Source organism: Hesperophylax consimilis, chromosome 21 (assembly GCF_061612785.1).
Source record: "Hesperophylax consimilis isolate HC1 chromosome 21, BYU_Hcon_1.0, whole genome shotgun sequence".
NCBI lineage: Eukaryota > Metazoa > Arthropoda > Insecta > Trichoptera > Limnephilidae > Hesperophylax > Hesperophylax consimilis.
Window position 1 is genome coordinate 1,746,810 of NC_142856.1, and position 25,353 is coordinate 1,772,162.

The window sequence follows — 25,353 nt, forward strand, 5'->3', positions numbered from 1 at the left end:
TAGTGACTGATTTATTTATGGCGGCGGTCACTTAACCTGCAGCTGTCTAAAATAATAAAGATGCCACATTGATTGATTGATGCACGATTGTCAAATTCCCGCAGAACAACAAAATATTGTAAAAAATTTCCGAGTTCGAAAAAATTTATTAATTTTGAAAAGTTGTATTTTGGAAATTGTTGCCTCTAAAGTCTAAAGGGACGGTTCTAAGCTCAAATTGTAGCAAATTTAGTATACTTTGAAAACGTGTAACATGGTTACGATCGAAAACTAGTTATTCAGTGTTAAAATCGCCAAAAAAGAAAGGTAGAAAATTTTGTGGTGTTTTTGATTTTTGATAATGTTGGGTTCGGCGTTCGAGGTCAGAAACTTGGATTAATCATTGGGCCAACATCAAACAACTCACCAAAAAATCAGAATTACCAGATCTGACACAAGGTCTGATGTACATGGTTAATGGACTATACCGAATTATTACGAAAAAGATCCAAAGACCTCGAAAATCAGTACACAAAACCTTTCCCTGCATTTCAAATTTCGAAGCCAACGTCATCACGCGACACGCGACTCCACTGACAAAATAAATAGGCTGATAGGCTCTGCCACACTTCGGAGTGGCGGTACCACGCGCCCACGCGCCGCTCCAGGCCGCCGTGCAGAAAAGTCTCACAATGGAGTGCGCTGTAAACCGTTTACTAGTTAATGCTTAGTTACTTTTCTGCGCGGCGGCCTAGAGTGGCGCGTGATATTGCCGCTCCGAAGTGTACGTGTAGTAGAGCCTGTAAGTGACAGAAACCAGTGTGAAATTGAAAATCGAAATCAGTTAAATTTTGACAGTCGGCCGGTGGGGCTCTTGAACATTCTTTCTCCGTCATTTTTCCATTTTACATGACTAATTGGAGCACGATCCGATAAGAAAGATAATGATTTCAGTATTTATTTGTATAAGACACTAACTATTATTCAATTTTGATTAGTTTAGTGCTCATTCTACGCGAGAGCTGTCGGCAGCCGCTTCGCTGTTATTTTTTTATCGGTGAGTTGAATGATAAATTTAATTATTTTACGGTGCATTTATGTTTTGGGTCCGTTCGCCCGCATTGAGGTCAATAAATCGTTGAATCGATTTAGATTTATTGAAGAATGATAATCATTGTGTTACTTAACTAGTAATTGCCGATTTTGTGAGGTTATATTAGTAAACAAAACAAGAAACTGAAAGGTCACGCTAACCTTTGTTGCACGAATATTGTTGATAATTATGAAGGTTCAATGCACCCTGAATGCGCATTCTTCTTGGAATTTTTCTGGTTAGAAATGATCTGCTTCGGCCCCGAAAATAATTCTTAAAAGTGACAGCAAAGCTAGAAATGTTTATCATTGCGACATAATGTTTTGATTAATTTGTTTGACGTTTTGTTTTTATAAGATGAATCAGGGTTAAAAATTAGTTTTTTGGCCCCGAAAATAACATGGTAAAAGTTAAAAAAGCTTGGAAATGTTTATTGTGGTGGCACATCAGTGTTAATTGTTGGTTTATTTTGCAAGATGGATTCTGGTCAGAAAACACTTAGAAAAAATGCTTTATTTTAATTCAGCATAAACATCCTAACTCTCTGAAGGCAGTTGGATTATAGCATCTCCGATTGGGGTATGTTATTAGGCTGAAGGTAGTTGGAAAGAGAAGGAGATGGGGAAGATAAAGGTTAATAATAGGAAGGTTAACCTGGTTAATCAGAACTAACATTTCACACAATTCCGAATGGTTGTTTTTATACTACCATAGTGATTAATTTGTCAATACTTTGTTTGCGTATAACTATTTATTTTGTTTATTATCTTTTAATAAATATACCTATCAAAATAATGAATAAATACAATGGCCTGATATTACTATTATTTATAATATCACAGTCATTGACCTGCTAATAATGATTAATAATACGCATTTGATAAGCTTCCAGCTGTTTTTTGAGGTCAATGGAGACCTCTAACAGAAGTACAATACCATTATTATTTGCTAAAGATACTATCAATATAAAATAGTGATACACAACAGTACTGTATTTTTTTTGTAAACATTTTTTATTGCACTGTTTTCTGTGGAAGATAGAATAAAGAAGAACACAAGCAATGTTTTATTGCAGTGTTTTCTGTGGAAGATAGAATGAGAAAAACACAAGCAATGTTTTATTGCACGGTTTTCTGAGGAAGATAGAATAAAGAAAAACATAAGAAGCCCAGGGCTATTGGGCTAAATGGAACATTTGTGTCCATTCAGATTTTTAAGGAAAGCACTTGTAGTTTTCTTCTTTAGGTATTCCCCATGTAAAAAAAGAATTAGTGGAGGTAACCTTCCTTATAATGAACATCTTAACCAACTGAATTATGTAACAAAATATGAAATTTTGTGAGGTATTTAGCAAATTAGCATATAAAAACTAAATTTACGATAGAAAATGGAAACGATTGAAAAATTCACCATAGCAGATTTACATTTTCAATTTTTTGTCAATTTTATAGCTTAACACATTGACGGACACTCGTCTTTTGTCACAGGACACGTGTTTTGTGAAGTCGATGAAAATCATTACTAAAAAATGATCAATATTCGCGTTGTGGCACAAATAGACGGGCTACACACTACTGCAATACAAAACTTGACTTCCTAGTCTGCTGTGTCGATATTGCGTTCCTGATGACATATATGACTTATATGAATGTTCTGTCATATCAGAACTCTTTTTTTTGTATTTCTTTGGCATTCACTATGTAACAATTTCTAGACATTTTTTGTTTTTTAATGAGTTTTATTATTCACAATGTACATTTGTTACGTATAAATTTTATTAATAAGCGACCGGTTTCGACACGTTTTTATTATTCACAAATGTACATTGTGAATAATAAAACTCATTAAAAAACAAAAAATATCAGAACTCCTCTAAAACGACATCAATATACTTTGTGTCCTTGAATGTGTTAAATCTTCCATTGAATCATATTTCTCAATATTTTATGTGGCTTTTGTCGCTAGCGTAGACGTCATTAATAAATGATCTGTAAAATGGTTTCATATTTCAAAATATTATAAAAAACTAGTGAACACCGCAATGCTTTGCTATTGTTAATGTCTTTCTTGGGAATCTCCGGCTTCTTCCACCATTCACTACCGTATACCATAATATTACTGTTAAAAAACTACATTACATGGACTTTAATTCCACTCCATATCTCATTCCGGTGCAGAGATGTTGCGTTAAATGTTCCTCGGGCATCCCCGACTTCTTCTATCATTCGAACTACTCTCTAAACACTCCTGGCACTAATAAGTACAAAATTTGAAATTTTCAACAATATCGGTTGACTACTTTTCGAGTTTTACTAGCGCAAATATACGCAGATAGAATTTTTATATATAAAGATTGGCAAATCTTATTCCATAAATACAAAAATTAACTCGCTTACCGTAAACACAAGATTAAATGCTTTTTAATGTTCTATTTGCGAGGATTATAACTTATCTATTCTACACACAAAAAGTCGTAAATTAAAAGTAATAATTGTCTTCATAAAAAAATATTCATTTGTCACCTTTACGGCCATCATTAGTTACAATTTTTATGAGTACCTTAAGTAAAGGAAATGATATATTCAATGATTGGGAAAAAACATAGATAAAAAAGTAATATTGCTGTACACTCAAGTTCACATTCGCATTGCTAATTATTACTTAAAATATATTGTAAGTTAAACGCGCCTATATTGGCATAGTTTTCCATAGATTCATTCTCCATACAATCAGTGTTATCCTGGAAGATCACCATCCAGAATTGAAGTGTTATTGAAATTGTTTTGGATGTAAATGGAAGACTTAACACAATTAAGTGAATCAAGTAACAGATTTGGATCATTTTAAGACTTGAACAACAATTGATCGATAAACCTACATGATTCTGTCCAAACCGTCTGATTGAAAATCCATTGTTAACACATTTCTGGTGGGTATTTTTGCACTGGCACTACACTATTTCTGGTGAAAATAAAGGTCCCGCGTGAATTTCTTTAATTTGTTTTCAATCGCTATATCTTCGAAAATAATTAAAATATTTTAATAAAAATTTCTACATAGTAACTCAGCATACCCAAAATATAAAAGAACTAAACGAAAATTGAATATTATTTGAAATGCAACTCCATTAACCTTATAATATGTTTATTACGGTCCGCCTATCGGTATTTGCTCACACCTGCTTTCTTTAAATACGCCTGACATCTCTCGCTCGCTTGCACATAGCAGTTGAATGGGGCGGAACAGAGATAAAGATTCGAATCGGGTTTCACGGTCATAAAAACCCTTACTCCAGGAATTGAATTATTACAATAACAAATAATATACAGGGTTTTCCAATAATAGGTGTTATTTTGATATTTAATCGTAAAAGATCAATGGTTTCGTTGCTTGTGTGGCACGTAGCGCCGTCTTGTTGAAAGTAAACTTTGTCCAGATCAATATCATCCAATTCCGGCCATAAAAAAAATCAATAATCATCTCTCGAAAGCGCAATCCATTCACCGTAACTGTTGCTCCAGCCTCATTTTCGAAAAAGTAAGGTCCAATGACTCCGCCGGACCATAAACCACACTAAACAGTCACACGTTGAGGATAGAGAGGCTTTTCAACAATAACTCTTGGGTTTTCCGAGCCCCAGATGCGACAATTTTGCTTGTTGACGAAGCCACCGAGGTGGAAATGGGCCTCAGCACTCAAGATGATTTGCATTTGATTCACTCAAGTGAATTTTAATAAATTCAATGCTTTGTTGAAGCGTGTATCGTTCCATTTTTATTAATGGCGTAGTTTCTACTTGTCAAATGTCAAAAAATGACAGCTTCAAAAGTAACATCTACCGAAATAGCGGGCTATTCAAAATAACACCTCTTATTGGAAAACCCTGTACTATACTTTTGTTGAAATCCGAAGTAAATGAAAGGCACGAAGATAAATATAAAAAGAAGACTTGTATTACGATTCGATAATTATGTACATATAGTTGGGACCTTTATAAAGAGATTGGTACATAATATTCATATAAAAACATTGAATAATTCTGACTTGTATGCCATTGAAATGAGGCCGACGCAAAAGGTAGAACTACCTATCCTGTCCGAAGTGTGTTAATAGGTGCAATGTAGGTGTGTTACGTCTATTCTACGGTATTTTAATGGAGCGCTACTCGAAGAAGCTAGCAGCATTGATCCCCTGTGCACTGGTGCACCTACGCGAAACTCGACATACATGATAGGAACCTCTGTTCACAGTCAATGTCGACTTCATGAACGGGTTGTTTCTCTGACTCGTTTTTGTAGAAGTCGACCTGCATGTGAAATGCACTACCTGTATATCTTAAAGAACCGCATTAATAAATCCCTTCCTCTAGCCTCCACCTTAACCCGCCTCATAATGCTTTCCAACCGGGTAGTGATATAATTTCCGTATCTTATATCGTACAGACAGGGACAAGGAATGCTTGTCAGGGCAGGGTTGTGACTTTTCATCCACCTCTGCCGAGTCCACAATCATGCATACTCGCCTGATATTATCTGAACCCTGACACGAACCGATTAAAATAATTCATTCACTTGATCATGCCAAGCCACTTGCACTTTTCATATTCTCCTTTCTACATGTCCAAATCATCCCTTGTGTCCCTTTCATGTTAATTACATTACGCTTACAGTGACTTTACAATGTGATTTTAGCAATCGTTCACCTTAACAATCACCTTTACTCCATATACATTAATTTAAGTACCTATGAAGTTATCTTAGCATACCTATGTTTCACCTGTTCATTAGATATAGCAGTCGATCCATGTAATCCATCTCTTTCCCCTCCTCGCTGCCTTCAGCCTCATGACATATTCCAAATGGTGATTCTATAGTCCCACTTGCTCCGGATAGGTGGGAGCAGTTATGACTCTTGTGTGGTATTCACATAAAAAAAGATTAAATTGAGCTGTCAGTCAAACATGCTTATAATGGCTTAGGTCTTGATAAAATTTACTTGCATTATCCCAATGGTAAGGGTTAGGTTAAGTTAAGAGGGGCATGCATTATCGGTATACAATGGACGCCCAAAATTTTAAACGTGTCTCCACCACGAAGGATTTCGATAGTAGGCTGACATTTTAAGCTCATATTGAGATGGCTTGTAGTGCTTCATTGAGAACTCTGCAAGGAATTTTGGAGATACCCGGGTTCTCATAATTTTATTAAATTCCTTAGTAAGGTAGACTTGAAAGTGGGTCGGTAATTTATACTCCACACCAGGTAAAGTATTCCCTCATGTTGAAGAGAGTTTAGAAAAAAAAATCTGAGATTTCTCTACCTAAGGCAGTATTGCAACTACCCGTGGCCCTATCCTACTGACTTTCTTTTGAGTATGCTCGGAATGAACCATCTACGAGTTGGAAGGGATTCCACATTTATTCAGACTGATTCGTCGATGGTTTTAAAACTCAGCTATCACGGAGTGCATTCATTTCTATGTTCCTGATGGTTATCTCCGTCACCGACAGCATAGACGGTTTTATCTCTCAGCCTGCAGGATTAACTTGCTAATTGTCATGCCGGTGGGGAGAGCAGTCTTGCTGTAGAACACAATCAATTCAGATATCCACATATTTAGCATCAATGAAGCTGCCTTTAAAAGACGAGCTTTAATACTATTAGTATAGCTGATACCTACTTTTTAGGTTTATGATAATCTGCTTTATAAATTTATTTAAAAATGGTTTAAAACTTATTATTTTGTAATGTTTTTGAACTAATAAATTAATTGAATGCACAATGCGATAGTGAGAATTTGGATACCGCGACGGAACTTATAGTTTGATTTCCGATTGTATTTAGGGTCTGTATAACTGTAACGTGCCGATTTTAACAATTTTTTTATCATCTATTTTAAAATTCTCTTTTAGTGTAATCAATCAAGATGCGTTTGGTAATTTTGGACTCGGCCGATATCGTGGCCGAATGGTCCGCCAAGTACGTGATGAAGCGGATCAACGAGTCGGCGGCGGGGCCCGAGCGCTACTTCGTGCTGGGCCTGCCCACTGGGGGCACCCCGCTCGGCATGTACAAGAAGCTCATCGAGTTCTACAAGGCGGGCAAGGTGTCCTTCAAGTACGTCAAGACCTTCAACATGGACGAGTATGTTGGTAAGTAACATCTTATTCTTTTATACACGGTGTTCAGAAACTCAAGGTACAAGCGGGAAAGTGGTAAATATACCGCCATATATTCATTGGATCACCAACACCTCTGCCATAGGTCACCTCAAGTGGTTCGCTATGTTTGGTGAATTGGCGGGGGTGCCCGGGTTTATTGCGTATGCATCTGCCCATCAACTGCATGAATGATCGGATCAGGAGAGGCAGGTTGAGTGAGACGCTGTGACCTTTCCTGTAGACACTCTCTGAAAAATTAAGAGATTACCTCATTCAGACTGTCCCGTGATTTTCCAAGGATCTGCGCTAGTAACAAACTAAAACTGCTCAATCATGGCACCACACAACAAAACATATTTTCGGTCTTTGTTTTTAGCATATCAATATGTTGATTTCATTCCAAATAACCACAAACCGCATTATTGACAAATAGGAGAAAGTCATGTCAAGTTCACATTCAATAAATACTTGATTTTCAAATAGATAAGTATCTTTTATAAAGTAAACACTCTAACAAACCACACAGAAGGTTTTAAATATACTTATCGTAATTTTATTGTGCAAAAAATATGAATTGTTTATTACAGTATAGTCTCTAATCCGAACCCACTATAATCTGAACTACCGGGGGACGGGGAATGGGGTGGGTGGGTGGAAAACCCAAGACGTTAACCATTGAAGAAAAATGTGTAATTTTAAAGACACTTGGCCCGCTGTATCAGTCGCTTCGAATCCTCGCTTAGTTCAAGATTCGTCGCTCAAATTTATGCAAGCTAAATCTAAATCTCAATCTTTATGGCTTATGCAGTAAAAAGGGCAAAATGAACTATATTAAGATTACAAAAGTGACTATTATAATTTAGAACTTTCTTGAATCTGTAACTTTTACTTGAAAACTGCCCAGTTATTTTGATGTAGTGACGTACTGAAATGATAAAACTCATAGACCGAGCTAGGTATGTACTCAGATATCTGTCTTATTTTTCTTATTCTGGTCATTGCACTAAAAACGTGTTATTTTATTATTTTCATTCTTAATTATTGATTTGAAAAACCACACATTCTGAAACGGTTCCAACTGGCTACAATGTCATTATGACATAAGAACTGCCAATGTTTGGTAGGACACCAACATTGTCTGGCGTAACGTGAAATGAACATGTCATTTTGGTGGCAAATCGAAAATAGCACATTTTAAATCATTGTAAGAAATTTATTCAGCGACATAAAAATAAAATAAAAATACCATCGTTATTTTTTTCAATAATAAAAAACAGTGGAAAAACACTAAGCGTGATATATTTTATGCAACATTTTTTTTTTATTTCAAAAAGGAATCATACATTTTGTCCAAAGACACGATACTATTTCAATGACGATTCTTTTTTCAATTTTTCTTTAGGCAGTTAGCTACCCCAATATTGAAAAAAATCAATTAATAGGAGAAATGTCCAAATAAACACAACAATTTCAAATTTGACAAATGAATCTTTAGTGAACCATTAAAACGGCCACCATTTTGAACCGGAAACGGAATGTAAAAACAAATTTACAAAGAGACAAAATGCAAAACGGTTGGGTTAAACCAGCACTTTGCTTTGTGAAAATGAATGGTAGAAGAAGTAGGGGACTCCCGGGGAAGAGTAACAAGAGAATAACTGAAGCGTATGTAAGAAAAAATATAGGAATGTTAATACAGTAAGGATTGTGTGCTAAGGCAGAATTTTGTGGCAGTCTATCCTCTCTGCCTACCCCTGTGGAGAAACAGCGCGATCATTTAGTTAGTCTGAATAGTTGCCAGGTTTGTTTGGGGTTCAACCATTTTTTGAATATGTAAAACCATGGGTGGCCAACATTTTCAGCAGCCGGGCCAGATTTTAGAAATGAGATTTCCTATCGGGCCGTACTCGAGGTGAGTCGTACTAGCTCGTCTTGATACTAGGAACAACTGGTAAAGTATGCATAAATACCTAGTCCAAATACCTGTTCTGTAGTATTTCTCACTTGTACTTACTTTTACAAGTAATGGTATGCTGAAAGGAATTATTGTATGGGGTATTGGGGTATCTTCTCAGCGTCTTGCAGCTGGCGAGTATTACGGGAAGCAAAAGACGTCCAAGACATGAAAGACCCAGTGGGCCGCGGGTTGGTCACCCTTGTTTTAGACCTTCTCACTCCGAATTGTTTATTAACCTGTCCGGTGGTATGACCGTACGGGTACGGTGAGAAAAAAATTCCTCGTAAGGAGTATGACCGTACCCGTACGGTAGCGCCTAAAATTAATTAATTATTGAATTTCTTCCGGAAAACTGATAGTTACTGCCATATAGGGACAATTTGTCACAACTTGCAAAAGTTTTTAGCGATTTAGGTACATTACCAACGGAGTTATTCACAATTAAAATATTCCGTGACGTCACCGTCTGGCAATTAGTGGTAAACAACATTTTTATTGCGAGCGACGTCTTTTGTGAAGTGAAATTTGTGGTTTTTGTTTGTTTTTACTCTGAATAACCTAATCATCTTGCATTAAAAATTACCTCACGTGTTTGGATGTGAATATTTATTACATATATTGTACCGACAGTGTTTGTTTTCAGTTTGAATACAGTTTTTGACAGTTTGAACAAAATTCAATAGTGAATCTTAGTGTTATGAACTATTTGAAATATTATTCGTTATACAGTATTATCATTGAAATTTTATTATTTTAGGTTATTCATAATTTGGACAGTGTTTTACTGTGATTTTACTTTGTGAGTCGTATTGATAACTAGTTCAATTTATATATTTTACTTTTATAAAAAAATGGTTAACCCTTTGAATGAACAAGACATTGCTGATATTTTAATCGAAAGTGAAGATGAAGATGTTTACGAGGATCTTCATGATTTGCCAATACATTCAGATAGCTCATCCGACGAATCTGATACATCTGATGGGGATGAAACTCTCCCTAGTTGTTCAACATCCAAAAAGAGAAAAGTTGATCATCGTAAATGGGATCAGGGTAAGTTTACGCCCATTATTCATGAATTCGATTCAACTAACGCAGGTATAAGAGCAAATATTCCCGTTAGTGAAAATTCATTGGAAATAGACTTTTTGACTTATTCTTCACACTTGATATAGTAAAAATAATTGTCAGCGAAACAAATAAATACGCTGCAAAAATATCTTTAGACATTTCTCTGAAGTCTAAAATGATGAAGTGGAAAGTCACCACGGAGGCTGAAATACATACATTTTTAGTCACGATTATGCTTATGGGACTTGTGGGAAAAAACTCGCTGAAGAAATACTGGACAAATAATCCAATAATTGAAACACCTTTTTTCAAAGTATTATTTTCGCAAGATAGATTTTTTCTTTTGCTCCGAGCTCTTCATTTTTCTGATAACGATACTGCGACAACCGATAAATTATATAAAATAAGAAATCTTCTGGAACCATTGAAGACCATTTTCAAATTAACTTTTTACCCATATCAAAATCTATGCATAGATGAGAGTCTCTAGTTGTGGAAGGGAAGAATTTCATTCAAAATTTATATTCCCTCAAAACGACATAGATTTGGGATCAAATGTTTGTACACTGTGATGCACTCGCCGGCTATGTTTTGGATGTAATTGTGTACACTGGCTCTGAATCAGACATACAAATGAATCCCGCCATTGGTATATCAGGATCAGTCGTTACCACTATGCTTGCAGATTATTTGGAAAAAGGTCACAGAATGTTTGTAGATAATTGTTTTACAAGTCCAGCCCTGTTCGATTTCCTGCATAAACATAAAAATAATGCATGTGGAACGGCTAGAGCAAACCGAAAAGATATGCCCAATAAAAACAAAAATCTGCTCCGATTTCGATGGTTGGCGATTTCTGTAAAATTGTTTTTATTTTTTCCTTCTAAATAGCTTAGTATTTGTTTTTTCGTGCTAGTTTCCAAGGATTTTTTTACTGTTTTTTTATACTCTACGAGGTGGCATTTATTTTTTTCTATATTTTGATTGTTGAAAAAACTCCCTCCAGCGGGACCGTTTTCTTTCCAGAAACTCACCACCGGACAGGTTAAATAATTTAAAAGAATTATCATTGCTTCAGCTTAGTGGGAAGGGAATTTTAATAGCGTGTGTGCCGTAAAATATTATTGATAAGATCTTTATTATTTAACGTTTGTAAATTTTATCAATTATCCTTTACAAGTAGGCCGGTAAATTGGCCATATTATAGATTATAATTAGATTATGTATCTAGATGTGTTACTTTCCCGCTATTTATTCCGCAAGTATGTATTCATTTTATCAGACATTTTGATTGTTTTCTGTTTTTCATTCCTGGCATCAATCAGCTTGTCCTCATTGTTGTTTTACAATAATAATATAATATGTGGGCCATTGATAAAATATTTTATTTATCTTTATTTTATTATCTTTTTATATTTATTTGTACATAAATATATAATTACTACATTTTTGTAATTGTTTATTATTTATTAAAGAGTTATTAAATAAATATTAAAAACAAAGCAATAATACTATTATGTCTTTTAACAATGGACTGGATATTTCAAAGCTTCATAGCTTTTGAAGAATTGATCTGAAAATTGTTAGATTTCAAAATTCAGTGATGAAAAGCTGAGCAAATTTCCTAGTGCCAGAGCTTATCTTAAGGTCTGATATCATGTAATTTACTCAGCTTTAACAGCAACCACTTTCAGCTCATTTCCATCATGAGATTTGTAGCTTTGAAATATCCTGTAGATTGTCAAAAAGACATTATATTGTCTGCTTTATAGTTTAGGTAAATTGGCCGAATTCCGCCTCTAACATAATAGAAAATTCAAATAAATCACTAATGAAAATAACTATTTAAGTCGGGGGAGATGTAACATGCACGAAATAGATTTTTAGGTTAAATTTTAATATTTTATGCATATTTCCTAACCTTTCTAAAGATATATCTATGAAAAATGAAACTTTAATGCATCTTGTACCATCTCACCTGACATAAATATATAGTTGTTTCTCGTAGTAATTAAGTTGAAGCTACATAAGTGCTATTTTTCAAGTTTTTGCGTATTAAGCGTGAGGCGGAATTTTGACAACTTTATCTAGTCGTTAAGTTATCTTAAATAGCATTTTATTAACATAAATTGCATTCTGTTTTCAGTGTCATTATCAAAATCTAATGTATGTGCCCTCTTAATCATGGCCATTAGAGTGGCATCAATCAATTTAATAGCTGCATATCGATACTTGTTATTACATTATTAATTTATAATTAATCTGGGTCAGGAACACAGCCTTTAGTCATGCTTTTAATGATAATAGTACCTACACTTAAATATTATTGTCATAAATAAAAACATCACTCAACACAAACAAAACATGAGTTCTAAAATTTTGTCCATGCAACACCTATAATAAATAACATTGAACCTTCCCAAACCTGTTCACTGCTACAAACTGATATTATGCTTTTGTACTAGGCGCACTTAGAAGAACCGTATACAGTCATCTCTGCGTATTATGCTTTTGTACTAGGCGCACTTAGAAGAACCGTATACAGTCATCTCTGCGTATTATGATTTTGTACTAGGCGCACTTAGAAGAACCGTATACAGTCATCTCTGCGTATTATGCTTTTGTACTAGGCGCACTTAGAAGAACCGTATACAATAATCTCTGCATATTATGCATAAAAATGCCAAAGGTGTTTTTATTATCCAAAAGAGATGCTTTTGAGTCCTCGAGGAGCAAGGCTCTTGACTGGCAAGCTTGAGGTCGCGGGTTCAAATCCTACCGTGTTCCCTAAATTTTATTTGATTGATTTTTGTTATTTTACAATTTACTCATTTAAACTAATATATAGTATATTTGCTCTACGTTCCAGAGTGGAAGATACTTTCAGTATCATTCTGGTTTAGACCACCATCCAGAATTGAAACATTGCTTGAAATGGCTTTGGCCGTGTTTGGTGACCAGTTCTGAATAGCCAGGTACTTCCTCACCTTCCTCTTCCCCATCTCCTTCCCCTCCCCACTACCTCCAGCCTCACAATATACCCCAATTGGGGATGCCATAGTCTCACTGGCTCCAGACGGTGGGAGAGTTGGGACTCTTTCTGTGGAAAATTATTTTTACATTATATTTGATTCCAGATAAATTTGCTCTATTTGAGCGCATTTCAAAACCAAATACTGTTTTGGCAAGCAGATGAGACTTTCAGATTTTAGTATTACAAATTGACATATGCAATTAAAAATATTAAAATTTTGAATGCAATAAAATTTTTTAAAGTCGCTTATCGATGGTTTTTATTGTGTAAACCGTAATTGCTACATTATACAAAACTAAAACACATATTTATTTAGACAAAGGTATCGTAAAAGTTAGTCACTTGACTTTTTTTCGTTTAGTATAAAAAAATTTACAAACCTTGACAAATATTTTTCTAAAGCTAAATGTTGTTTCATAGACGTTTATGGTAAATTTTAGAATGCCAACTGAAAGCACGGTTCTCTCTTTCTAACACTGTTTAAATCAGATTTCTCACCATGATACAAAATGAGATAGCTTAACTTTTATGTGACCGTGTCAGGCTGCGATATATAAATCTCCCAAAAAGATTCTACAAGTGTTTCTTGTCTGTGAAGAATATCTCCCAAATTTGCCCAAGTTGTTAATCTCTGCCTGTCTCTTCGGTAGGTATATTTACACTCTAATGTCCACACTTATTATAATATGTACTTTACTTATTGTTAATTGGGTTATCTGGTAGAAATAGGATATAACATGTACTTTACTTATTGTTAATTGGGTTATCTGTAAGAAATAGGATGTAATATGTACTTTACTTATTGTTAATTGGGTTATCTTTAAGAAATAGTATATACCTATAAGCTATTCCCTTTATACTTTGTTATTCTGTGCAATAAAGATTTATTTTATTTTATTTTATTTGAATTACTGCCTCCATTCTTAGTGTCTGGTAAGCCTTTTGATAAAGATTACACAAGGTTTATTAAATGGTCCATTGCTTTTTTCTCAATTGTTAATTATTGTAACTAGTTTTACTGCTTGAATGCCAGTGATGCTTATTTTATTTCACTTTTATTGTATTGTTATTTATACATCTCTTATGTTTAGATACATATGGTCAGTATTCATTCTTTGTATTTTTTATTAAATGTTAATCATCTTGTTTGGTGTGTAAAATTAAAAAAAAGATTTATTAATGCGAATGAATCAACTTGTCTATCATATCTGCTAACCCAGTGGAGAAATGGCGTTATAGTTAATGTGTTTCGTTTCTTTCAAATGACTTATCACCGTTTAATCTCTTAGATCTGCCGCGCAACCACCCCGAGAGCTACCACTTCTACATGTGGAACAACTTTTTCAAGCACATCGACATTGACCCTGAGAATGTGCATGTTCTGGACGGCAACGCGCCCGACCTCGTGGCCGAGTGCAACAACTTTGAGAAGATGATCGTGGAGGCGGGCGGCATCGAATTGTTTGTCGGAGGTCGGTATCTGCACCACTACACTACACAAGAAGTCTTATTATTTAGTTTAATAAGTTTTCTTAATATTTATTCTGTACAGGAAGCCCTGAGTGAAATCAGTTCCCTTTAGTCCTGGTTCAATCCGATCATTTTGATGATTGATCAAGTCAGTACAGGCAGCACCCATGATTGGCGTGGTGAGTGCATCATTCTCGCATTATTCTCGAACCACAGTGACAGTTCAGTTAAAATTCTATTTCTGTGTCCTGAGAATGCGATTTAAGATGCCCGGTCTTCAAAATTTATATATCTGTGATCTACATCAACATGACGGCGTCGCATTGTTCCATCTATGTGCAGCATTTTTTCTATGTTTAAATGTACTTATTTTCGATTACCATATATATTTGCAGGAATCGGCCCAGACGGTCATATTGCCTTCAACGAGCCAGGCTCCAGTCTGGTGTCGCGTACGCGCGTCAAGACCCTGGCGCAGGACACCCTGGAGGCGAATGCGCGCTTCTTTGGTAACGACATCAACAAGGTGCCGAAGCAGGCGCTCACCGTTGGTGTTGGCACTGTTATGGATGCTAAGGAGGTTCGTTACATATATTTTTAATGCATTCTGTGTAAATTATCTTGTCAAATATAGATAAAAGTACACCTTTTTGAAACCGAAGGTCCTGACTGCATATAAATTTGATAAAAATTTATGAAACTTTGTGAATTGTGAAATTTATGAATTTTTTATTTATTATGAGATGGCAGTAATTTTTATAATATATTTTTCTAATAAATGATGTGTTTTTTAAGTAATTTTAATTCCGTGTTTAGACCAACGTGAGGTAGTCCCTTTTTTTTCTGACAGTATCTTTAAGAAATGTAACGGTCAATACACCTGAGGCTTGAAGGTTAGTGTGATTTTTTTAAACATATTTTCCTGAAAAATCTACATCTCAGTTCCAACAAATAATGTCCAATGTGCCTATTGGTAACTATGCATCAGAGCTGTTTTCCTTTCTAAAGTTTCAAGTTTCATGTCAACATTAATTTCGAGAACAAGAAATACATGGTGTCCGGAAACTCATAGTACAAGCGGGAAATTGGTGAATCTACTTCACATAGTGAACCTAAAAAATATGTTTAAAAAAAAAAAAACTTTTTTCCAATTTTTTAGCAACTACAAGGGTTAAGATTTTTTTAAAAGATGGATAGCTATTGTAAACCTCCTAGCGACCGAGCTAAAAAAAAAATGACAAATGAGAAATCCCAACTCAGGACTCAATTTTCTCGAAAACGAAAGTTAAAATAAAAAAAATTGTACCACAAAATCAATTCCAAACGTGATGTGCATTCACCAGTTTCCTGCTTATACTATGAGTTTCTAGACACCGTGTATATAGATGATTTGTTATTTTGCATAAACTCTTAGGACGGGTTGTTTCGGAGAATTTGAACAATTCATCGAATTTCAACATTCATTTTCGGGTTCTGTGAAAGACTTATTCAAGTTCTGTTATTATATCATTGTAGGCTAGTTGCTTGACAAAACTGAAATAAAAACAGAACTTGAAAAAATAATTAAAATATGGTGGCTTCCAGTTTGAGAGGGGAGGCAGGCCAACATCTGATGCTCCTTCAGTGCAAGCTTGAACTTGCTAGAGTCACTCGGTGGTCCGTAGCCATTGTTTCCGTTCACTGGTTTTTTCTAGTGCTGAAAAATATATTACAGCTTTACTAGCTCTTCTTACTTCGGGCTGCTTACCTCATCGTTGACTAAAATACTTTTTAATTTACCGACTAAACCATTCAATTTGGGAGGCAGGTTATGGGTACCGCCGCCCCGGGAACCTTTAATTTGATAACCAACACTTCTGCCATAGGTCACTCCTGCCATAGGTCACTCCACGTGGTTCGTTAGGTTTTTGCGATGGAAGCGCTTGCCCACCAAGACCCTTTGACCTCTCCACATTGGCTTGCACCACAGTGAGAGGGATGGATTCATACGTCTGTCATTCTTGGACACACTGACTCCAAGACTCCTATCCACTCTTCATACCTTTTCCTCCCCATAACTCCTTCTTCTTTCTTTAATTAAAAATACCCTCCAAACAGTACACTTAAAGATGACATTGAGATTAGAAATTGTTTGCTCTTTAGGTGATGATCCTAATTACGGGCACACACAAGTCGTTTGCCCTCTACAAGGCCATTGAGGAGGGCGTGAACCACATGTGGACGGTGTCCGCCTTCCAGCAACACCCCCACACGCTGATGATCTGCGACGAGGACGCCACCCTCGAACTGAGAGTCAAGACTGTCAAGTACTTTAAGGTTGGTGGGGTTGGATTCAATTGGGGACTGAGCGGCCTGGGAACTTAAGCAAAGTTGGTGAAAGCGGGATTTAGGAATGTATGATGTGGTTCCGTCACAAAACAGAACAGTAACAAAACAGAACAGTAACAAAACAGAACAGTAACAAAACAGAACAGTAACAAAACTGATCAGTATCAAAACAGAACAGTAACAAAACTGATCAGTAAAAAAACAGTACAGTTACAAAATAGAACCGTAACAAAACAGAATATTAAAGAAAATTAATGGAAAACAAAGGTTACCTGATCTATTCTTTTATAGTGTTCTGTTTTGTTGTTGTTCTGATGTTAATTGTCTTCCACGCTAGCGGCTAAATTCAAGTAAAAATACTGCACATTATATGATTCAAACGACAGTTAAAGCTATACATTCCCTTAGAAAGCTAAAATCTAGCTCTGCCTACCTAAAATAAGTATTTTTTATAACAAGTTCTATCGATTTCCATTTTGTAAATTCTAAATTATGTCGCTAAATATCTTATAATGCACATCATAACCTACTAAATTAGCTATATATATTATTAGATGTTCATTACATCCCGACAATGCCAAAATATGCAATATCGATGCCAAAATATATGACTGTAATGTGATGAAAACAGAAATATGTCGTTTGGAATATGGAAAAAACTGGCCAAGAATATCGACCATCTCTAATTTGAACAGCTCATATTTTTAAGGATTTTATGACTATATGCCAACTGCAACAAGGCTTAAATATGCACTAACAAGCAAAAAGACTCAAATATTCACAAATAAGTAAAAATACTCAAATATGTGCTAACAATCAACAAAGGCTCAAATATGCACTACCAAGCAAAAATGCTCAAATATGCACTTCTAACAAAACAACTCAAATATGCACTAACCAGTAAAAAGGCTCAAATATGCACTAACAAGCAAAAATGCTCAAATATGCACTAACAAGCAGAAAAGGCTTAAATGTGCACTAACAAGTAAAAAAGCTCAAATATACCCCCTAACTAGCAAAAAGGTTAAAATATGCACTAACGAGTAAAAAGGCTCAAATATGCATATAACTCAATATATACTAAATATGTCTATTAATTACATTATATTGTAAGGCATTTAGTGAATATGTATTCGAAATTAGAAGATGGAAATCAATAGAAAAGTGTATTTATGTTAGGGTGGCAGAGCTGTTTTTTCGGTTTTTTGGAATTTTATAGCTTAAATCTAAATAGAATTAAATCAGTATTGCATGATACTTTTATGTGAAATTGGCCGCTAATATGGAGGGCTGTTATTTAAAGTTTTGATGGTTGAAAAGGAAGAATTTGTGTGGTGTTCTTGGACCAAGTATTTTGGAAAGTGAATAAAAGTTGGTGATGGTTTTGGCTGTTTGATTTTTGTTTGTTTATTTTGTAATTATCGCACCAGAGTCCTAACTGAACTCAGAACCCGAAGAAGGAGATGATAAAGGAGAGTTTAATATTAGGAGATTCAAAACCTTTTTGAGCCTATTGCCCACTTTTAAAGTATATTTTTCTTCAACCTCCTCCCCCCATCAATCATAGTGCGTACAAAATAGTATTGAATGCCCATACCAGATGTACTACAAACGACCCATAAAATGTCCCATAATATTTGTCTCAATTCCTTTTCTTTGTATGGTGGCACTACATTTCCTGTATGCAACATTTTTGTTCTAGAGTTGTGATTTTGGGGAAATTTTCTCTGAAATTCTCTGGTCACTCTTCCCCCCCAGGATATAAAAATATTCTGGGGGAAATATACTATTGCTGAACAAGGTTTTAGCTCCTTTTTGGCTCTTTCACACCTCAGACCTTACCTCATATCAATATTTGAGTACCTTATACAAACTCATTCTGAAATCGCATCCTACCCAACACTAGTACAAAGAAAGCGCCGTCGGCAAACATTTTACAGAACAAAATATGTTCAAGGAAGAACCAATGAATTCTTATCATTCATAAAATCAGATTCCAAAAATCTTTTGGAATTTTATCAAACGGAAAATAGCATTAAATGTAGATCCCAACAACAAACAGCTCTGAATTATTTACAGTGTTTGTAATAAAGTATGGGCAAAAAGTATGCGTATCGCATACCAAATCGCCCCTCGAAACAATTTTAAATCTCCATCTCTCCACAAGCGACTTCAATCGTCCACTGGGGGGGCGATATAGCCAAGATTGGGAATAACTGGGATAGATAATGGAAATACATAGTATTTTTGGTATTTGGTGTGGCTGGTGGTGTGGTTTATAAAATAAATAGAAATTAATAAAGGCATAAAAATGTTTGAAATGTTTGAATATGTTGTATTTTGACCTCCATTTAACCCGTATTTACCATTTTTCTTCTATAATATTTACACTTATTCCAAAGGAAATTCTTACAGCAAAATTTAAAAAATACAGTGATGAGATGTCTTTTATAAGTAAAAAAAGTATTTATACAATTAATATTTTATTTGTTATATTAGTTTTCTTTACTAATGCTTATTCTTAATTACCACAGACATAGGAATTAATAGACGAGAAGATAAAGGCGAGGGGTAAAATCAACTGTTGAAGAACGAAGGGAGTGAAGATGACTGTGATTCGTCAATAAATCAATCTGACAGTAAATAGGCATCTCGCATTATAATATCACCATTTACTTCTTAAAAGTAAAATCTGCTTTTGAATGAATAGACATTTTTACATGGGAGCGCAAATTACTCGCCACGTTATGAACAAATTTGCGAAGTCCAAATTCGGCAAAGTAAGGCAGCTTCTATATTCAGAGTCGTAGTTAGTTTCGGAGTATTTAGTTAAGACACTTTTATAAATGTTCATAAATTACTTCCCAGCAACCAACCAGCTTTGTGTTTCGCGTCCAGACGTTTCTCGATGTATAGTAACAACTGATTCATATTATACGATGTGAATATGCTTAAAATAAAATAAAATAATGCTTATATATGGAATGTAATACGACAATTGGGTTTATTCTCTTTTTTCGCATCTATTTTTACCAGTTTTCATAGTACAAGTAAACATTTTGCCGTGTTATTTCGTAAAATGAACCGATGATGCCTCGACCATAGTTCGCACAAGAATGATGACGTCACGTTTTCAAATATCACTTGAGGCCGTACGCGAGCCCAGCCGGCTCAATGGAACCGGTATGGGGAGTGGGGATAATACGCTTTTAATCACTTAGGGCAGGTCTACTAATATTCATATGTCTATGTTAATTACTAATTACTAATTTTTGGGGTTATATTGGTAGCCATATTATTCTTATATTGAAGTTATTACCTAAATTTAATATTTTATTAAAGGGAGTTAATGACTTCTATCCAAACTACAGTAACATTAATTCTAAAATTTGTCAGGAATTAATATTCAGCGTGGTCAAAGATTTGAGAATCAGGATATTTATCGTAGACATACTAAACAATAGACCTGCCCATGCCCAACCTTTCCTTAACCAAGTTGTACGGAGCGAGAGGTGACGTGACCGTCTCCCTTTTAAGTATTCTGTCAATAAATGAATCTGACAGAATGCAGGCAACTCTCATTGATTGTCCTATCAGTATCTAGTCTGTGACAATAAAATCTGCTTACAAATATTGTTTTTTTTACAATGGCATGCAAATTGCCAAAGTAACCTCTAAAATTAATAAACCTCTCATGTTAAAATAATTAATATTTTATAATTTAAAACACAAGTATTAACAGGTATTTAAGGTAGCAAATTAAATTTAAAAAAAATTAAAATAATTTTTTAGTCTCTTCTTACACATTGGGAGACGGTAGGTATATTATATTTTATAAATTTATTGTTTCTGTAATATTATTATTAATTTATATATTTATTATGCAAATTGGTTTATTAATTTAATTTAAATATTTATTTAATGTATTTATTTCTTCCAACTAACCTCAAGAACAAGAAAATAATTTTGTGTATATAGCAGTGGCGGCTCATGACTTTGGAGTGAGTTACGGTGCTAAGATTGAAAAATTCATCTATTTGAACTTCACTTTTGTTTTCGGGATGAATGAATGCAAATCTTGGAAGCGGAAATTAACCCACTTCCCGACATCCGATAGAGCTGAAACTCGGCAGATAGACTCACTGTCGATGACAATGCATTCTATCAACTTTTAGTGGCATTCACATACACACGCGAACCTACACGCATTTCTCTGAAATCCCATGACATTACAGCAGTTAATATACAAAATAAATGTTGGTCATACCCGATCAGCATTTGGTAAGGTTGTTAGCGCGGTTGACATCAGTCGGAAGGTAGAATCCTCAGTCAAACCAATTTAATTATTATTTTTTAAAAGATATTTTAAAAGTTCACTGCAGTTTGAGAGCCAGTCCCTGGGGAGGAAGATTCAATCCACAGCCAAACCATTTTTTTCTCTTTGAAATTGGCTGCTAGCCGTTTCAAGAGATGGAACTAGCTTGAAAATTGAAAATAGATGTATTATAGTATAAAAAAAATTGTTTTTTCTGGGTTGATTTTTACATTATATGTAATTTTTAATTTAAAATTAGAAAAAAAAAACCATCAATGACATTGTATTTTTTAATCTTAGCACACTTAAAAGTCATGATCCACCAGTGATTTTGAGTAATGGTGATGAAGAGTCCTTAATGTTGTCATGTGTATTTTGTCCACCAGGCACTAAGCGGCGTCCATCAGAAGTTGATTGAAGAAGGTATTCCGTTGGCTCTGCAACGATCCATCCACTAGTTTTTTGTCAAGTTCAATAAAAAACACATCACATTATATCTCTTATTAACAAGAACCACTTATTTTAAGGCTTAGCGTGTACAGCAAAACTCACTTCAGATACAATTCCATGTCCCGTATCCAAGTGCTTATTTATAACAGTTGAAATCACAAATCATCAATGAAGATCCAATCATTTGATCGATGATGCTCGGTGTCAGTGTCAGCTCAGTCAACACCCGTAATGTGCGTGGCGGGCGACTATATAAATGTTTTCATTTTGTAGATCGAGCGACTCGAATCTTGTTCTCGTTGGTAGGTTTGTACCTAGTATCCAAATTGGAACATATTATCAATTGTATAAAAGAATGAGAGATATGTAATTTATGTATCAGTCTCCGGTCTACACAATTTTTATATCTATGGTCTACCTACGTCGATACGTCATGGGCGGCCCATCGATATATCTATGGAATTTTTTCTATTTGTACTGATCCTATCACTTCGCCAGTAGGTCGTGATCTACCCGGCTTTGTAAAATGATCGGTCGGCCCAAAACTAATGGGAAGAGGGTTCAGATATCGGGGGAGCCACATTGGGAGTCGCAACTAGAGAAATAGCTGAATTACTGATGACAGTTGGTTAACTGTCAAAGGGATCATAATTGACCTGTGGCCTAAGCCTTTTTTAAAGGGAATTATCGAACATACTGATTTAGGTTGTCTGTGATGGTGGGCGTTAGTTATTCTTGCGCAAAGTTCAATGAACTCAAATTTGCTTTAAATTTAAGTGTTTAGTAATTTTATAAATAATATGACTGTCCCGGTGTAAATCTGAAGGGAGTTTTGCTGTATACGTTTTTATTAAACTGGATGTATGTTTTTGCATTTAAAATATATCATTTTAAGTATATTGTTTTTATTTTATAATCTTTTTGCTTTACCAGTTAATTTTTTTTTGGCATGCTTTTCAATATTTAAACTACTATGTATTCATAAAATACTCAGCCAAGATTATGCTACATATATTCAAATTATAATTGACCTAATTTCAATTGATTGTCTGTTTATCTTTTGATTTGAATGAAGATTGCTAACAATATATTTTTGAATTGATTATTAAAATAAAATTTTATAAACATCATTATTATGTTATATTGCTCAATGTTTATTAACAAATTCATTACCCAGTGTCCAATTAATATTATTTGTTGTATTTTTGCTTGATTTTAAAATACGTTCTAGAATGAACAATAATTGCATTTAATTTTGAGCTGCTTCCACAACTAATTGCTTGTATTTTTTTAGATTATTATTAAGTTTTGATGACTGCTGTGTAAAAGTTATCATTTATTAATAAATTTTGATTTATTTTCTAGCCACAGATAATAGAAAAAATGGAGATATGCCATGTTTTTTTGTATCTACACACCGAAGGCATAACTTTTATAGAATCCGCCGCTTTGATAGTATGTGCAGTTTGGTTGTACCTCGTCAACTGTTGGCATGCATCCATACAATATCTCTGTTTATTTCTATTATCTTTGCATCTAACGCTACACATATTTGTGTATGCATTTGTTTTAAAAACCATCAAATGAGTGCCTTACAATCCTGATAATATATGAAATGCAGCTTTATAAATTAGCTTACTTTGCAAATTCCAAACTCGACCACTTTAAACACAGAATATAATAGCCTCCTTCTATGTAAATTGATTCAATGTTCAAGAAAAAATTTCGACATTTGAAAAAGTTTCATCGATTTCCCCCGGAGTAAGGAAATTTTGAGCTTACTTCGAGCACAATACACTTGCCCACTTGCCACATGCCCACAACACACTTCTTACAGTGATAACTCTTCAGTGACTAATAATTTTGAAAATGAAAGATGTTTCACATCAAAATAACTTTTTAAAAATTATTTATTAAATCTCACTGAACCATCTACTTAGAATAATTTAAAAAAAAAGAATTATTTTTTGTTACGTTTAACAGACTGATGTGTATTTTGTTTTTTGTTTTGTGTTTGCATGAAATTTGTTTTTTAATATTCCACAATCCATTTTTGCACTTCTAACAATATCCATGTTTGTTTCTGTTTGTGTTTTTATGTTAATTAATTAAAAAATTTAATCATTTATTGTATTTATTATTATTTTGTTGCCCATAAAGATGGTTCCCAAATAACAAAAATGCAAAAGGTAATAAATTTCACTTACAAAATTTAAACCATGACAACTAACCAAATGGTTTTCTTAATATTGTATTGTTTTATTTGTGAACCCTTTTTGAACTCTAATTGATCATCTTTTTTTTATAATAGACAAAGACATTTTGTCAATTTTGCAATGTCATTTTTTACAATCTGTGAAGTGGGAATTTGGATCATAATTCCTAGTTCTGATGATTATTGTTTAATTTTTGCAAAATATTACAAGTTTCCGTCTATTTTTAAAAAACAACAATATTAAAAAAAAAAATAATAAATCCGATTTTTTTTTGGAAAATTTGATAAAATGGGATAAACTGTGAAATCTAGGTGGAGTCATTGGCTTAATTTTTCATATGTTTCCGTATTGGTTCCGTGATATTTCATCACAATGGAAATTCAACACACCTTTAAAAAGTGATATAAAGTCATTAAAAGTGAAGAAACAAAAACTAGGTTTAATGTTACCTATGTAACCTATTTAACCTAGTTTTTTTTTCGTCACTTTTCATGACTTTATATCACTTTTTGTAGGTGTGTTAAATTGTCATTTTGATGAGATACCCGGTCACCTTTCGTATTATACTATTTGAAGGTATGATATTTGTAATGAATGCGCCGAATCGTGGCTGAAACCAAACCCCTGAAATCTCTATTGCTCGAGTGAATAAGGGAAAATTTGCTTAAATTTTTAAAGTAATGCATGAAAATTATAATTTCTAGAATAATCTTTTTATTTCTACGAGTTTTTAAAATAAAATATAATGTTAATAATGCTGCCCATAAAAATATTGTTGTTTGTTTTTCAGAACTTGTGGAGTGTACATAGCAAGTTGATTGAACAAGTTGAATGAGAAATGATATTTTTACCAACAATTGAACAACTTTACACAATGTAATAATCTCTATACATTAATATCATATTTTTTGTAAGAATTTTTCTGCCATGTTTAATTTAGGTCAAGGTTTTCCAGCTTACAATTTTTTAGCTTTTATATAATATTTTTATGAATAAACTTTATATATTTTTAGGAATAAATATAATGTAATACAAATTATTTTGTTTTATTTTTGCAGATTTACAACTTTATTCTATTTTTCACATATAAATATGTACAGTCAAACTTGGTTATAACGAGCACGAGGGGACCGAATACATTTGTTCTTTATAGCCATTACTCGTTACGTCCAAAATAGGTTTTTTAAAAGTCAAATGTACCTACCACTTCCTGCGTCTACTATTAATGTATTGTATATATCCAAATGCAAGTAGGTATATTTTATTTAAAAAAAAATATT

At 34.1% G+C, this 25,353-nt stretch overlaps 1 protein-coding gene across 1 annotated transcript; it reads left to right on the plus strand.

Annotated features, from left to right (window-relative positions):
* Positions 1-853: 853 nt before the first annotated feature.
* LOC149413488 (glucosamine-6-phosphate deaminase-like) lies at positions 854-24,790 on the plus strand. Its single transcript, XM_089644698.1, has 6 exons — positions 854-1,036; positions 6,984-7,223; positions 14,584-14,766; positions 15,160-15,344; positions 16,907-17,080; positions 21,794-24,790. Exons 2-6 carry the CDS (start codon positions 6,998-7,000, stop codon positions 21,863-21,865), a joined length of 840 nt encoding a protein of 279 aa, XP_089500824.1. The 5' UTR covers positions 854-1,036; positions 6,984-6,997; the 3' UTR covers positions 21,866-24,790.
* Positions 24,791-25,353: the final 563 nt, after the last annotated feature.